The sequence below is a fragment of the Sturnus vulgaris genome, chromosome 12 (genome assembly GCF_052056855.1).
Source record: "Sturnus vulgaris isolate bStuVul1 chromosome 12, bStuVul1.hap1, whole genome shotgun sequence".
NCBI classification, from domain to species: domain Eukaryota; kingdom Metazoa; phylum Chordata; class Aves; order Passeriformes; family Sturnidae; genus Sturnus; species Sturnus vulgaris.
The window spans coordinates 18,588,111-18,602,151 of record NC_142254.1 but is presented as its reverse complement, the minus strand read 5'-3'; the positions used below and the strand labels follow the sequence as shown (position 1 = coordinate 18,602,151).

General features: G+C 49.1%; 1 protein-coding gene across 2 annotated transcripts in view; it reads right to left on the bottom strand.

Annotated features, from left to right (window-relative positions):
- Positions 1-9,117, bottom strand: part of CRISPLD2 (cysteine rich secretory protein LCCL domain containing 2) — a 29,558-nt gene extending 20,441 nt beyond the window's left edge. The window contains exons 1-2 of one of the 2 annotated variants that reach the window (XM_014874451.2): positions 8,793-9,117; positions 4,714-5,027 (exon numbers count right to left, since the gene is read on the bottom strand). In XM_014874451.2, coding sequence (XP_014729937.1) covers positions 4,714-4,956 — 243 coding nt within the window. In that variant the 5' untranslated portion in view covers positions 4,957-5,027; positions 8,793-9,117. Of the gene's footprint in view, positions 1-4,713; positions 5,028-7,307; positions 7,863-8,792 lie in introns of those variants that run through there. The other variant, XM_088172082.1, reaches the window with a different exon arrangement.
- Positions 9,118-14,041: the final 4,924 nt, after the last annotated feature.

Here is a 14,041-nt window from a genome sequence, read left to right as displayed (position 1 = left end):
TTCAGCATGATTTTTCAAACGTTGTCCTTACTGTTGGGATATCTCCAGCCTTTCCCATCGAGGGGAACTCCAGCAGTGGAGAGCTCCACTACCTCCACCAGCACTGGAGATTTTGATTAAACCTCTTAATCAAGGACAGTGGGTCTGGGTCTCTCAGTCTCCCCTTCTCCTTCCAGAATAAATGAGACTCCACCAGTGGATCCAGTCAAATACATCAGAGGTGGCAGAGCCCCAAGGTTTTTAAGCTTTTTCCACTCTCACTGAAGCAAGCATCACGTTAGAAGTGACAAATCCCATTTCTGTTCCCACTGAGGGCAGGATGCTGGGGTGAGATCACTCCTCATCGAATATCACCCAGCTGGGAGCCAGAGGAGAGCTCCAACACGACACAAAGGCAAACAGGAAAGCAGCTCTGCTGGCTCTGCTGCCCAGGAGAGAATTAGTTCTAAAGGCCAGACTAGCTGGGCCCAGCAGCCAGTGCCCCGAATTCATTGTGTAATTACTGACAGCTGCTCCATTCAGAGCAGCCCTTAGAGGATAATTCGTTGGGATTAAAATATTACTGCACATTCCTACAAATAAAACCAAAGAGAAGAGAGGTCTTGTAATGTGCATCCAGCCCATCCACGTGCCAGCACGAGACTGTCCTCTTTGGACATTTACCATCACAGCCAGCTGCTCTTTCCTGTCCTGTCTTCTCCAGAGGAAAAGCAACTTCTGATCTCAGATGTTGCAAAGGACCTGTCAGAGCCTGGAGGGCTGCAGGGCATCCAGGCTCTCAAGCACATTTAAAAACCATCAGGTGCTCATTCTGAGCGTATCTGGACACAGTCTCAGGCTGTTATAGCTGGGATGGAGAAGGACTGTCCATCCCTGGATAAGACAACAGGAAAATGCAGTGTCTCCTGGAACCTGGTGTGTCTCCACTATCTCAGTGAGGCAAACATGACCTCATCTCACTGAGCTCACAGCCCAGGGCTCCCACAACAGCTTATCATGAAGCACTCTGAGCATCCCAGATTCCAGCAGCATCCCAGAGCTGCCCCGAGCTCTCCAGCTCGGCTTTGGACTGAGCAGTGGCCAAGCAAATTCACCATTTACCATTCATGGACACAGCTCTGACACAGGGAACAAAACCATTTTCCTTCTCAGCCCTCCAGCTCCTTGAAAGTGATGGGATCAGACCCACCACACATCCCCAAGCCTCTGCCCAGGCGTCCTCTCACAGCTTTTTGTGGTTCCCCACTTTGTGGGCTCGGCAGTGACCGGTCACAGCTGCCCTCCCATCCAGCACAAAAGCCACAGAAACTCTCCCAAGATGTTCTGAGCTCCTCAGAATTCCTACCCAGCTCTATTCCCTGCAGCCCCGGAGGCGGAGATGTTCCAAATCTCCTAATTTACTGCAGAGACGTCCTGAGCAACAGGCTATTAAATGGGAATTAATGCGAGCGTACGCGTTACATCTCCCTTTGATGCCTGCGGATAAAATCAATGAACTCGGACAAAAGACACTTCACAGGTAATTGGGAAGGAGCTCCATCTCTGCACGGCTTTTTGCTGCATGAGGAGAGGAGCTCGTTTCTGCAGGCATCAGATTACAAAGCCATCCCATCTAAATTAGAGCAGTTATTTGCCTCTTGCTCTCAGACGGGAATGCGGTCAGGAGGCTGGAATTATTTCAGAGCAATAAACATCGGGGGGGAAAAAGAGATTTCAGACTTTCCCAGCTACACTCGCAAGAATTCTTTATGCCAATATTCAAAGTAGTATCTAGGAAGATGACTGAAGCCAGAGGGGCAACGAGCCTGTGCCCAGCTTCCTTCAGAAGCAGAGGCTGAAAATTTTTTGGGTGTGTGTGATTCCAAGTGGTCTAGCACATGGATTCTCTTTTTTTCACTCCTGCACATTTCTAATGGCTTTTCAAAGTGAAGTGGACAGTGTATATGTAAAATGTATGCATGGACACACACACGTCATACCACAACTTGCAGGGCCAGGTGTAATAATGCATCCCACAAGGAGTCTGCTCACTCAGCCCATCCAACCCACAGCCAGACACCTGAATTGCACTGATCAGGTTACTCGCTCATTTTCCTCCCCAGCTCAGACTTTCTGCAACACTGGCAGCTTCCTTTTAAAAGTGGCATCAAAGTCCAGGACTGACATGTCCTGGCAGAGGTCTGGAGATGCTTTTTGCTAATCCCCACGGAAACACTATCCCATCCTGACAGGGAAAGCCACCACCCGACAGCTGGGAGGAAGGATGCATACCTTATACATGAAAACAAACTATTTTCCTTCCAGCAATCTGCACTGAGGACAATTTTGCTTTATCCAGCTGTCTCTGAGGCCGCCACAAGAGGAAAGATTTCTGCCTTTCATCACTGCTGAAAGCATCTGACTAAGCCTTCTTAAAAGGTCACCGTGCCTTAGGATCTATTATGTCCTTTTTCCTCAGTCCGTTATGTCCTTTTTACTCTGGGACTGTTAACAAGGAGTTTGTTTTGGCCTTGGCACCCATCCACCTCTGTTAAACAGTCCAAAAGCACTTCTGGAAGTGTCCATCATGGAGCTGCTAGAGGGGTTAAGGTAATTTTGAACTGGCTCAGCTTTGTCAGGAAGTTGTGCCTTGCTCACTCATTTTCCATTAGCACTGAATACCTGTGCCAGCTTTCAATTAATTACACAGACCCAGCAGCTAAACCATCTCTTTCTTCATTTTTCAGCCCATTTTGCCTTTATGTGTATAACAATTCTTTTGATCTCCAGATAAGTCATAGGACTCACTGTGTTCTTGCTTTCTTATTAACAGTGCCCAACAACTGAAGTTCATCCAGTAGCAGTTAAATATGTCCCTTTCCTGGATTACATTAGGTCCCATTTCCCTTTCAGACCACTTAAATACATCAGATAAGGAGCTGGGAGAAAAGATTTTCACAAGGGAACATTTGGAGGTTGATGGGCAAGAACAAGCTCTACCTACTCATCAACAAATTATCCCAGCACGTCTCCAGTGACTCTCCACTCTGGTACCAAAGGGAAAGAGGAAAGTTTACCTATGGTTCTAAAGACAGACCATCCTCTTAAACGAGTCCAAATGAGAAATGTCCTCTACAGGACAAAGGATTAAAGAGAAATTGCGTTCAGCACATACATGGCATTTCCAAGTCATACTGGGTAAACACGAGCACATGAAAGGCTGATTATAGCCCTTCCAAGCAGCCCCATCTCATACCCAGCTCCTTTCTTCAGAGCACATAAGGCCCTTTCATTTGCCCTCAATCACCCATAAAAGCCACTAGAAAAGCTCCCTGAGCAAAGGCAAACACAGAAGTGCAAACAGCTGGCTGCTCTGCCAGCCCCACGGCCAACCAAAACACCTTGGCCTTGCTCATGCTCTGTGTTTACCCTCTGGAAATCAACCCAGTTGCCTCTTCTGGCAGCACTTCCCTGCAGGATAACGCGAGAGCCACTGAGGAAGGGATTCAGTCCCCGGTTCTTAGAAAGGCACAGGATTTCTGGCAAAAACGGGACCAAAATCCAGCTGGTGTGGACAGAGCGAGGGACAGCTGTCCTTCCTCACCACCCCTGCCCTCCCTTCTCTTCCCTTTCCCCCTGCAGTCACAAAAGACAGGATTTTCCATTTGCAGCCCTCGCTTCAGCACAGCTGGCAAACAATTTTATATTACGTTTAAGTGTACTTTTCTTTTACCCTTTTAAACACGGTCTTAACAAGTCATCCATCATTTGGTCCGTCAGCAGGAGCACACGGCTGAAGTCAGACTAGTTTTGGTCAGAACTATATTTGCACGCTGGGAAAAGGCACACAAAAAGTAATTATTTGCCTACATCGTTTTGTGGCCCTGTAATATTTTGATGGAAGGGCAAAAATAGCTCAAAGTAGGGTCTCTGGCATCAGGTGAAAAAAAAATATTCGTGTGAATTGTTGATGGCAAAGGCGTATTTCATATTCCTCCAACTTTTAAGTTCTCCCTCTGAAGTGGGACCAAACTTTTATTTTGGTTTCCTGAACTACAAAACCCGACAGCACTGACCCATCCACCCAGGAACTCCCAAAGCCTTTCCAGTGATTTCCAGTGATGGAAATTCTTTGCAGATGGAGCCACATTCTCCAGGCCCCGTTTCCCTGTGGTCCTGTGCAGATTCCCAGGAGCATCGTGGAGGTTTGGCTCACATTGCTAAGCTCAGGTGATCAGTGTGTGACTGAGGGCAGGTGCCACCTCCAGCATTGGGTTGGCAACCCCAAAACCACCAGAAGATTCCCTGAGCAGACTGTGGTGTCCCCACAGCAGCCTGAAAGCTTTCACAGGGAGAGCAGGGGTTAAACACTGGGGAAAATTTGCTGCTTCTATGACTTGAAGGTAATGGAAGAACCTGCTGAGGCAGGCTGGGGAATTGCCATCACTGGAGATGCATCCAAGGCTGGGCCAGATGCTCCTTTATGAATAATGGAACCAGGCCTGAAACTGCAGAGGATGGACTCCATGACCCATCAGCAGCTCTTTCCAACCAAAACAGGCCACTGATCTAAAGCATCTTTCACTCTGGAATGAAAGGCTTCAGGAAACCTCTTGAGAAAAACTTACTTCAGAGGAAATTCACTACACCTCTTGCACCACAAGGAAAATTAAAATATAGTTAGGAGAAAAAAAGAAAGTAGTAATAAAGTGATGTATCAGGCTCTAGACTCACCATGTATTCCATGTTAGAGGCCACTGGATACACCTGACCTCTCAATTTATTGTGAAGCATCAGTATCTCCTGTCTGTCTGAGAATAAAATGGCTCTCTTGGACCTGGAGTGAGCTTCCCCATCCTGATATTTGCTCAGGATGCTCTCCAGGTGGCTTGAGTTGGGCAAGATAAAGCACTCAGCTGTCTTTGTGAGCAGCAGCACACATCCAAGAGGAATGATCCAAGGCAGGGCAGGGTTCATGCTGCCAGCAGAAGCAGAGATGAAGATGATGGTGGGTTTTCGTGCAGGGACTCCCGTGGCTCAGTGCAGATCTGCAATTTTGGGAGAAACAGGCAGTCAGAGCAGTGCCACAGGAGTTCTCAGTGCATTTGTCCCTGAACAACCAGGTCGCACAGCCCAAACCTGAGCTTGGAAAAGAGCAGTGCTTAAAATTATTGCTCACCCCAAAGACAGGAAAACCCGAACAGCACCACAAGAGGTGGAGACTCAGTTTCTTACACCTGGGAATTGCAGTGATGCTGATTTGGGAGTGAACACTCCCCGGGCATGCAGGAGGATGCCTCCTGCATCCCTGCCAGCCCCAGCTCCATCCCTTCCCAGGCAGGGAGACATTCGGAGCTGTCCACCCAGAGAGCAGCTGGCAAAGAACGCTTTTACTTTATGGATAAAAGGGAAGGTGAAATGCCCAGCGAGGCGGATGAGGAGGTGAGGCAGCAGCAGGAGCTGTGCAAGGGCTGTTCCTGGGAAGTGTCACGGCAGGCAGAGCAGCCCCGCTCCCGGGCAGTGACGCACCGGGGCTCCGCTGACGCTGCCCGGGAGCGGTGCCAGGGATGTGAGTGATGGAGCAGCAGCAGCCTCCCCCGCCCTCCCCCGGCCAGATTAGCTGTTCCCAGGCACTCGGATGCCGTCAGCACCCAGAGAGGGGCTCGCTTCGGTCCTTGAACTTCGTTTAATCCCCGTCCCTCGCTCCGCGGTGCTCCTGCTCCATCTGTCATTCCCAAGGGCTTCCACCCTCCCCCCCCCCATGCTCCAGTTTATCCATCTAGCGATCCTTGAGCGCCTTGGCTGGTTTTGTCTGGGTCGGGAGCTATTCACAGGAGGCGAGGTGTGCTGCTGCAGGGCTGTGCAGCACACGCTGCTCTCCAGTGGGATCCAAGAGCCCCTGGAGCAGCACCAATCCAGCCGGGGCAAGAAGCGTCTGTACAGACAGGATCTCCCTCCTTAGGGCTGACTTTGGGAAGAAAGCTCCTCCATCCCTGTCGCCAACACGAGGTGAGGATCTGTTTTTGACAGCACTGTTGAAAACCACGCTGAAAGCATTCCTCTGCAGCGGCAGGAAACAAACCCCAGCTTAGCAGGAATTATTCGAGAAGTTTCATCCGATGACACGGCATTTGGACACTCCGAGACCAGATGAGTTGGAAGCCAACCACAGCAGGGAAGAGCCATCTAACTCCCAGCTGGAAAAGCTATGCTGGAGCACAGAACCCCAAATCCCTGCTCCCCCAACCCACTACAGCAGCATCTGAGGAGAACAGAGGCAAGCACGAGGTGCTTTGCACAGGCAAAGACCCCAAAAATACTCTGAGAACCCCCGAAAACTTGTTGGCTGACTGCACAAAAGACACAGAGTCCCTGTTTGAGGCTTCATTCTTGGACTGAGCGTTGGGGCAGATGAAAACCAGCTGCCCTGAGCCTCTCTCCAGGCAGCGCATTAAGCCTTTGCCTGGGTACAACAATGCAGGATGTAATTTGCTCGGTTTAGGTAACAGCTTCTCATCATTTCCTGCTGCTCAGAGCAAGGCGAACACACACGCCTTGTCCCCAGCTCCAGGCACACCTGGCAGACAGGACATTGGGCGGGATGGGGACAAACACTCCTTGAACCTCATCCTGTTCTCAGCCCTGCCTGCGGCATTCGCTTCCCCCCAGGCAGGAGCCCGACTTTCTAACCGGGCTGCACAGGGGTAGGGGAGGCAAAAGGAGCAGTTGCTTTTGTAGACTGTCTGACCCAAATTCAGGGAACAATTCCTACTTTGAGGCACTTCCCTGAGAGTTTAAAAATAGCTGCACTGCCACGGCCACTGACAATGTGGCCATTTAGCCCCGGCAGCTCTCCCTGCAGGAACAGCCGGCTCTCAGAGCAGCCGTTGCACCCCTCGTTTGGCCGGGTGCCCTTTGCTAAACAGGAGCCCAAATCCACCACCCATCTAAGGCAAACACTGAACTTTCAGAAAGGGCAGATTGAAAAAATCAGCTGTAGCATCTGAGAGCCAGAGGAGCTGCCCTGCGCAGCGAAGCCAGCGCGTCTGGCTGGGCGAGCCAGCCAAAACCTCACAACAGATGGAGCTTTATTCCTCGGGATGTGCTTCCCTGAGTCCCACTTGCCAGCAGAAGGACACCAGCACCTCTTTAAAATTAGGTCATTTTGGCTTTATCTTCTATTTCACTCGGGGTGTGCAAGTCCCTTCCTCTGCTTCGGCTTGGGGTGAGGAGCACTGAGCATCCCAAGGAAGGATAAAGAGATCAGAGAGGGACTGGGAGCAGAGTTCCCTGGCCAGATTAATTGAAAGCAGATGAAAGATGCTCACGTTTCAGAAAGCTCTCATGGATTTCAGATGTCCATCCATCTGCCTCTCGAAATCCTCATGTCCAGGTGCAAAGAAACACTGGGACATGTGTGCTCCAGCCCAGCCAGTCCCAGTGCCCTGCAGGGCAGCTCCTCATCCAGGGAGGCTGAAATCACATTGCCTTTGAGCTGGGCTTTGACATTATTCACAGAAAATTATCAGCTGACAGTCAGCTGAGGAAGCCTCTGCTGTTGATTTCAAGGGTTCAAGAAGAGCACAACCTCCCTTTAAACACATCAGGCCCTTGACACTGGTGCCAGGTGAACATCTGGGAGCCATCAGAAACGACTGAGTCAGCAGAAAAGGACTCCTGAATATGCAGTAAAAACTGTCCAAAGTGGGGAGAAATGGGAGGCCTTCTTCTGGGGTGTGAGGGAGTTAAAGTGCAGCACTGGACTTTGGGAAAGATTATTTTTAGAAAGCTATTTCCCCAGCTAATAGATGGTGTCTGCTTTGCACGGAAAATCAGGAGAGCTCCACATCTGAAGCCTGGCAGAGACACTGCTAAAGCCACATGCAGGCTGGTCCTGCATTCATGTCCCCATGTCACCTTACTCCTTAGGGACACTGAGCTTTCACTGCCTCCCTGGTGAAGCACAGGAGCTGGTGCCTGCTCCTGGGTTATGGGTGACACTCACAGCTAAAACATCCCAGGGCCTGTGGAGTTACACATGGCACCAGCTGGCAAGGAAGGAAAATGCAAAGTTAGCTCAGGATGTCAGGAGAGCATTTAAACAGCAAAGCAGAGAGGAGTTAGCCTGGGATCAGCTTTTAGCCTGGGATCAACTTTAACCTGGGATAAAGCCCCAACATGAAGCACCAAACTCCAGGTCATCTCTTTCCCTGGGATCACACACTCTAAGCTTTGCAGAACTGTGTTGGCTTCCAAAGACAAGCAGGATGACAAGCTCCTAGACACAGGACAACAGCGACACATTGCACTGAACACACCACAGATTCAGCATCCTCAAGTCCATGGCCCAAAACATCTGGATCTTCCATTTCAGTCCACTCCCACAGAACCCTAGTGGGTGAGTTTCTATGTAAAACCACATGGAAAACCCACTGGTAACAGACACCACGTGTGGTGACACTGAAATTCCTTTCCTACAGGACTTGAGAGCAGAGCTGCACAAACACAAATGTGCCCACAGGTATCAACTCCCGAGGACTGCAACAGCATCCCTTGGATATTTTCTATTTGCATAGAATTCCACTCCTGTACTTGCAAACTCCTCCCATTCATTCCAGATTAATGCTTGTTAGTCTTGCATTAAAATCTGCAGAGCACACGAGGGAAGCTCAGACAGTACAGTGTTATTTTATACCATCCAGGAAACTTTTTAGAGAAGTTGCTAAAACTGTGCCTTCTTAAAGAGTTATTTCTTACACTCCCACCACCCCCAAAACCACATTTCAGAAGCCAGGACTGAAATTTACACTTACCTTGCTGAGTACTTCCCAGTCTCCAGGTAATTGCAGCTCCTCCAAGCCTGCTTATGGAAAATAAATTAATGTATGTGAAATATTTAAACGAGGAGGAGGGGGAAAGGATGGAATAAGCCTCAGGAGGTGCGAGATGTGCAAGGTCTGGGCTCAGCAACTCGGACCAAGTGCAGTCTCACAGAGCTCCCCAGTGGTATTTATGCTCTCCAGGCAGAGGGGAGAACCCTGGATCATCCCCTGTGACAACAGGCGTGGAGCAAGAACGAAAAGAAGAGGGAGGGGAAAAGGGGGGGAAAAGGAGAGGGGTGTTGATCGGGATGGCAGCAGCTCAAGGGCGGTCATTGGGGCTCAGAGGAGCAGGACCATCCTCCCTAAGGGGGGAGGGAAGAGGAGGAGGAAGGAGGAGGAGGAGGAGGGCAGCCCCTGATCCTATAAAAGCGTTGGCTGTGCTGTCCCCAGCAGTCGGCTCTGGGACTCGCACCAGGAATTCCAGGGGAATCCTCCCCGCACAGGGGGGACCGCGACCCCCGGTCAGGGGCTCCGGTGACAAGGGAGGGGGAATTCCAGGAGGGAATTCTCTCTGTAAGGGACCAAGTCCAGCTGTCTGCCCCCGGCTGCCGGCTCAGCCCTTCCTGCTCCTCACAGGGATTTGATTTCCCCCCAGTAAACCCCATGGAATCCCCTTTATTTCCAGAGCAGGGCTTTTGCTGGGAACAGATTAATCGCAGTCTGTAGTTTGCTGCCAAAGCTCTCTGACATTCCTCCGGTGCAAGAGCGGGAGCTGCAGGGAATAGGGAATGCAAAAAAGTTGGTGAAACACGCAGGCAGGACTCACCTCTGTGCCTATGTCCCAACAGCTCCAGTTCTGGCACCCAGCTCCGTGGTTTTACTCACTGTGAAAGGAAACGATTGAGCAAAAGACAAGCTAAAAAGTTCCTTCCTTTTTCTTGAAGTAAACAAACAGGGAAAACCCAAACCACTATCGTAAGCAACGACGTGAGTGTGTCACGGCACCTCTGTGCCGCTCCAGGCATCAGCATCCGCGGGATTCCCGTGGGATCCCCATCCCGCAGGCTCCGCACATCCCCCGGGATGTCCCCCCTGAGCAGGGACACAGCCACACCCAGCATCGAGCCAGGGGAGCACCCATCTCCTGGGAGCTGGCACATCCAACAAAAGCAGCTGTGATTTTTCCTAATCCTCGTCCTCTTTCCAAAGTTCTTGGGGGGGAGGAGAAAAAAAGTCCTTCCATTCTTCTAACCAGTCAATATTTATTTCCTCAGGCAAAACACCAACCGCTTTTATTTACTGTTTACTAGGAGGGAGTTTACAAGATATTCCCAGAGGTTTGTTTAAGCCCAGTGGCGCTCAGAAAGCAGAGGGACATTTATCAAACTCGTTCAAGAGCAGAGCAGAGGAGCAAATATTGGCAGCTGGGAGAGCACCACTGCTCCGAGCAGAGAAAAGAACCCTCTGAAATCAGCACCAAGGCTGATTCCATCTCTCACACCATTTTCCTGAGAATTTCTCAAGAAAGAACAGATTGTCATCACTGGGGTTGTATCTGCCAGCCCGTTTCAAGCTGAGATGGGCAGCCAGTCCTCACCAGTCAGCCCCAGAGCCTGGTGCAGCCACACCAGCCCCTCTGGCGGCTCTTCCCGCTGCCCACACTCTCCCAGCTGTATTTACAAAGAGTTTCTATTTACTTCCAAACAAACTGGCTATGGGAACCAACAACACTTGGTCCAGCAGTTGGACCTGGCACTTCTGCCCTGCCAGGAGCCACTCAGTGCAGCTTGGGCAGTTTGCTCCCAAAAAAAGCTCAGACACCAACACAGGCAACTCAAAGACCACCCAGAACTGGGCTGACAGAAGGTTCTGCACTTCTTTATTGTAAAATCGCTGTATCCCTTTTTTTTCCCCTTGCTCTTCTGATTCCCTCTGGATCACTGAGTTTGCTGTATGCTTATTTAATTAGCTGAAAAATGCTGCAGCTCCCCCAGTTCCTAATTTCCCCAAAACACAGTGTATTTCACCCCAATACAGTGAACCCTCATGCCCCCCACAGAGGCTGCCACCCCCAAACCACGCAGCTCCCCAGCCCTGACTCACAGCCCTCAGAAGGTGCTGCTCACTCCTATTACCATAAAGCTGAATTAACTCATTTTAAATCTCACATACCCACGTACAAATAATTTCCAGACCTCGGAGGAATTTGGTATTTTGTAATCTCCGCAAATATCCCTATGGGAAATGAATCCCTGTAGGATGGTTTGGGCCGTCTGATTGCTCCATCAACCTGGCTGCTTTACAAAGATTCGATTTTTAAATTTATTTTTTTAATATATACCAGGATGGTTTCACTGTACAAGACATACACAGGGCCTGGTTGTGCTCAGGGATGAGCACAGCCTGAAACAAGAATTTTTACCCACCTCATTTTGTCTTGAGTCAGCAGCTTGGGGTCATATGTTCCACCAAAGCCAAAACAATCAGAAATTACTTTTAATCATTCCTCGTTATTACTGCCTTGATTATAACGTCTCCATTTCATATGTGGTAAAAGCCACATAAAGCAGGCTGCATATATAAGTATATATTAGCAGAGAGGCTTTTAATGTAATAGCCAATGAATGGGAAGAGACACAGATTTCCTTATGCCCTCCTAATTGAGCAGGCAGACAGCGAGTCTTGATCTCCACTGGAATTAATGCCCCTTTATTTCCTCCTCAAACACAGCTCGGCAGGAACGGCCCCAAAGCAGGGCAGGGTGAGAGGTGCAGAGCTGCAGGGGATTGATTCCCTGGTTTGGCTCCTGCTTTGGAGCAGAGGGAGCACAAGGGGGTGAACAGGGTGAAGAGAACCCAATGGCAGCAGGAATTGTCTGTGGCCACCAACAGCGAGAGCACAGGAGGGAGCAGCAGCCCCTGAGCTGCTCCTGATGGGCACCGGGCTCAGGTTTGGGGGAATCACCCCCTGTTTTCTGCCTGCTCATAGCTCCCTTCTGCCTGGGCCAATAAATCCCTGCCCCATCCCTCACTCCAGCAGGGTGATCCATCCATCCATCCATCCATCCATCCATCCATCCATCCATCCATCCATCCATCCATCCATCCATAGATGCTCCTCTCTCGACCACGCTGCAACCCAGAGGTTACTCCAGCAGATGAATTAACAGCGTGGGGATCCAAATCACAGGAGGGAAAGCCAGGCATTGATGGATTTATTCCCAAACACAATTATTACTTGGCACTGCCAGCCACTATTTTTTCTTTCTTGCTCTCCTTTTTTGGGGTAGCCTGGACTAACCACCCAGGTACAGCTGCAGCTTTTCCACATTCTTAAAGAACATTCCCCCAAATGCTTCATCAGCTGATGAGCAAGAAAACAACTCCCCATAAATCTGCCCTGTTTCATCAGCGACCAGGAAAAAGCTGATTGAAAAACAATGAAATAAGAACACAAGCTGCAGCAATTTCAGAAAATTTAAGTGGCACCACTGACTGCAGTAAGTCAAATATGAACTGAAATCCACAAAATCCTTCTCGATGAAGGTGGTGAGGCACAGGCTGTCCAGAGCAGCTGTGGCTGCCCCATCCCTGCAGGAGTTTAAGGCAAGGTTGGACAGGGCTTGGAGCAAGCTGGCCTAGTGGAAGGGGAGTGGGATGAGTTTTAAGGTCCTTTCCAACCCAAATCAGTCTGAGAATCCATGAAAACCCCTTACCTTGTTCCCACATTCCCTGGTCACATCTGCAACTGGAACAGTTCAGGGCTCCTAACCCAGCACCCATCTTTGGAGATTTCACCCCAGACCCGGTGGTGAGCTGCTATCACAAGATCTGCAGCCACCACATCTGGTTATTTACATAGGTAAATTATTTCCAAAAAAATCCTTTGGGTCATCAGGACAGCCCAAAATAAACCCCCAGTTGCACAAATCTCCAGCATGTTGGGAACATCCCCTGCACGTCCAAGGCTCACTCTTCATTCCTAGGGAAAATCAGCAGATTTAGAGCACATTTACAAAGATAAACCCTCTGCTGACAGCTCAGGATCCATCCTGGCAGCAGCCTTGGAGCTGGACCCCCAGACCTGGCCCAGCCCAGCCCTGAGGGACATCATCTCCAGAGCATCTTGTGCCAAACAGCAATTTCCTATTTCAAACACCTTCCCCCAGCCCCAAACACCTTGTGGTTTAATAATGCTCCTCCAGCCCATCCCCTGCTCATCTGGATCAAGGCACAAGGTTTTCCCCACAGCCCTTTGGACCTGCACATCCAGTTCTCATTTTGAAAACTTCAGATCTTAATGTGCATTTAAAAAACCCAAAAACCAAAAAACTAGCAATTTCTCAAAATCTGGTTTAAACTTCAGTAAACAACCACCGGATTTACGGTGTATCATCGTGGGTGTTGGGGTTTTTCTTTTACATAATCACACATAGAGCAAACGATCAAAAGCTGCAAGCCCCTTGTTTTGCAACAATAGGAGGAGTTAATACAGACAATAAAAGTCGTGGCTGTGTGTCCACATCACTGTTGCCACACACTTTTATTTCCCTTTTAGTGACAAATACATTTGTAATATCCTCAGTAAAAAATGCAAAAATTCACTTTTAAGTGATACTGAAACAATTTCAAGTCATACTGAGAGAATTTCAACACTTGATTTTTAAACTGGCAATGACTCATTGCCATTTGTTACAATAGTAACATATGTAACCTCTATTAAGTAATATATTCATTACTGATCACCTGCAGTTTTCTCTGGACTATTCAGGTTAACCTGCACTATCAGAAATGCTCTTTTTCAAAATGCACTGGAGATAGAGTTAAATAAATACCCAACGCAGGCAAAGGATTAATTAAAAACAGGATTTCTGCTGTACAGAAAACCACTTCAACCAGGTTCCAGGAACAGGATGTGAATAATAACCAGCACAGAACAGTAAATTTAAAACCTGGTTTCTTTCTTTTTTGGAACAATCTCCCAGTCCCTCAAAATTGCAAGTTCTCACCACTGGGGCTCTGGGGCAATTCCCATGACAGGGATGCCCTGGGAGCACCAAATCCTTTTGTCATCCTCAGCTCTAGGAGCTGAGGTTTTCCCTGCAACCAGCCAAAATCCAAGTGAACTTTGCACGGAAAATTGTTTTGGAATTGGTGGAACGTCACCAAAATCATGAGCAGTCACCATCTGTAAATAAGAAAATGCTAATAAAGCATGAGCAGAAAAAACATAACAATACA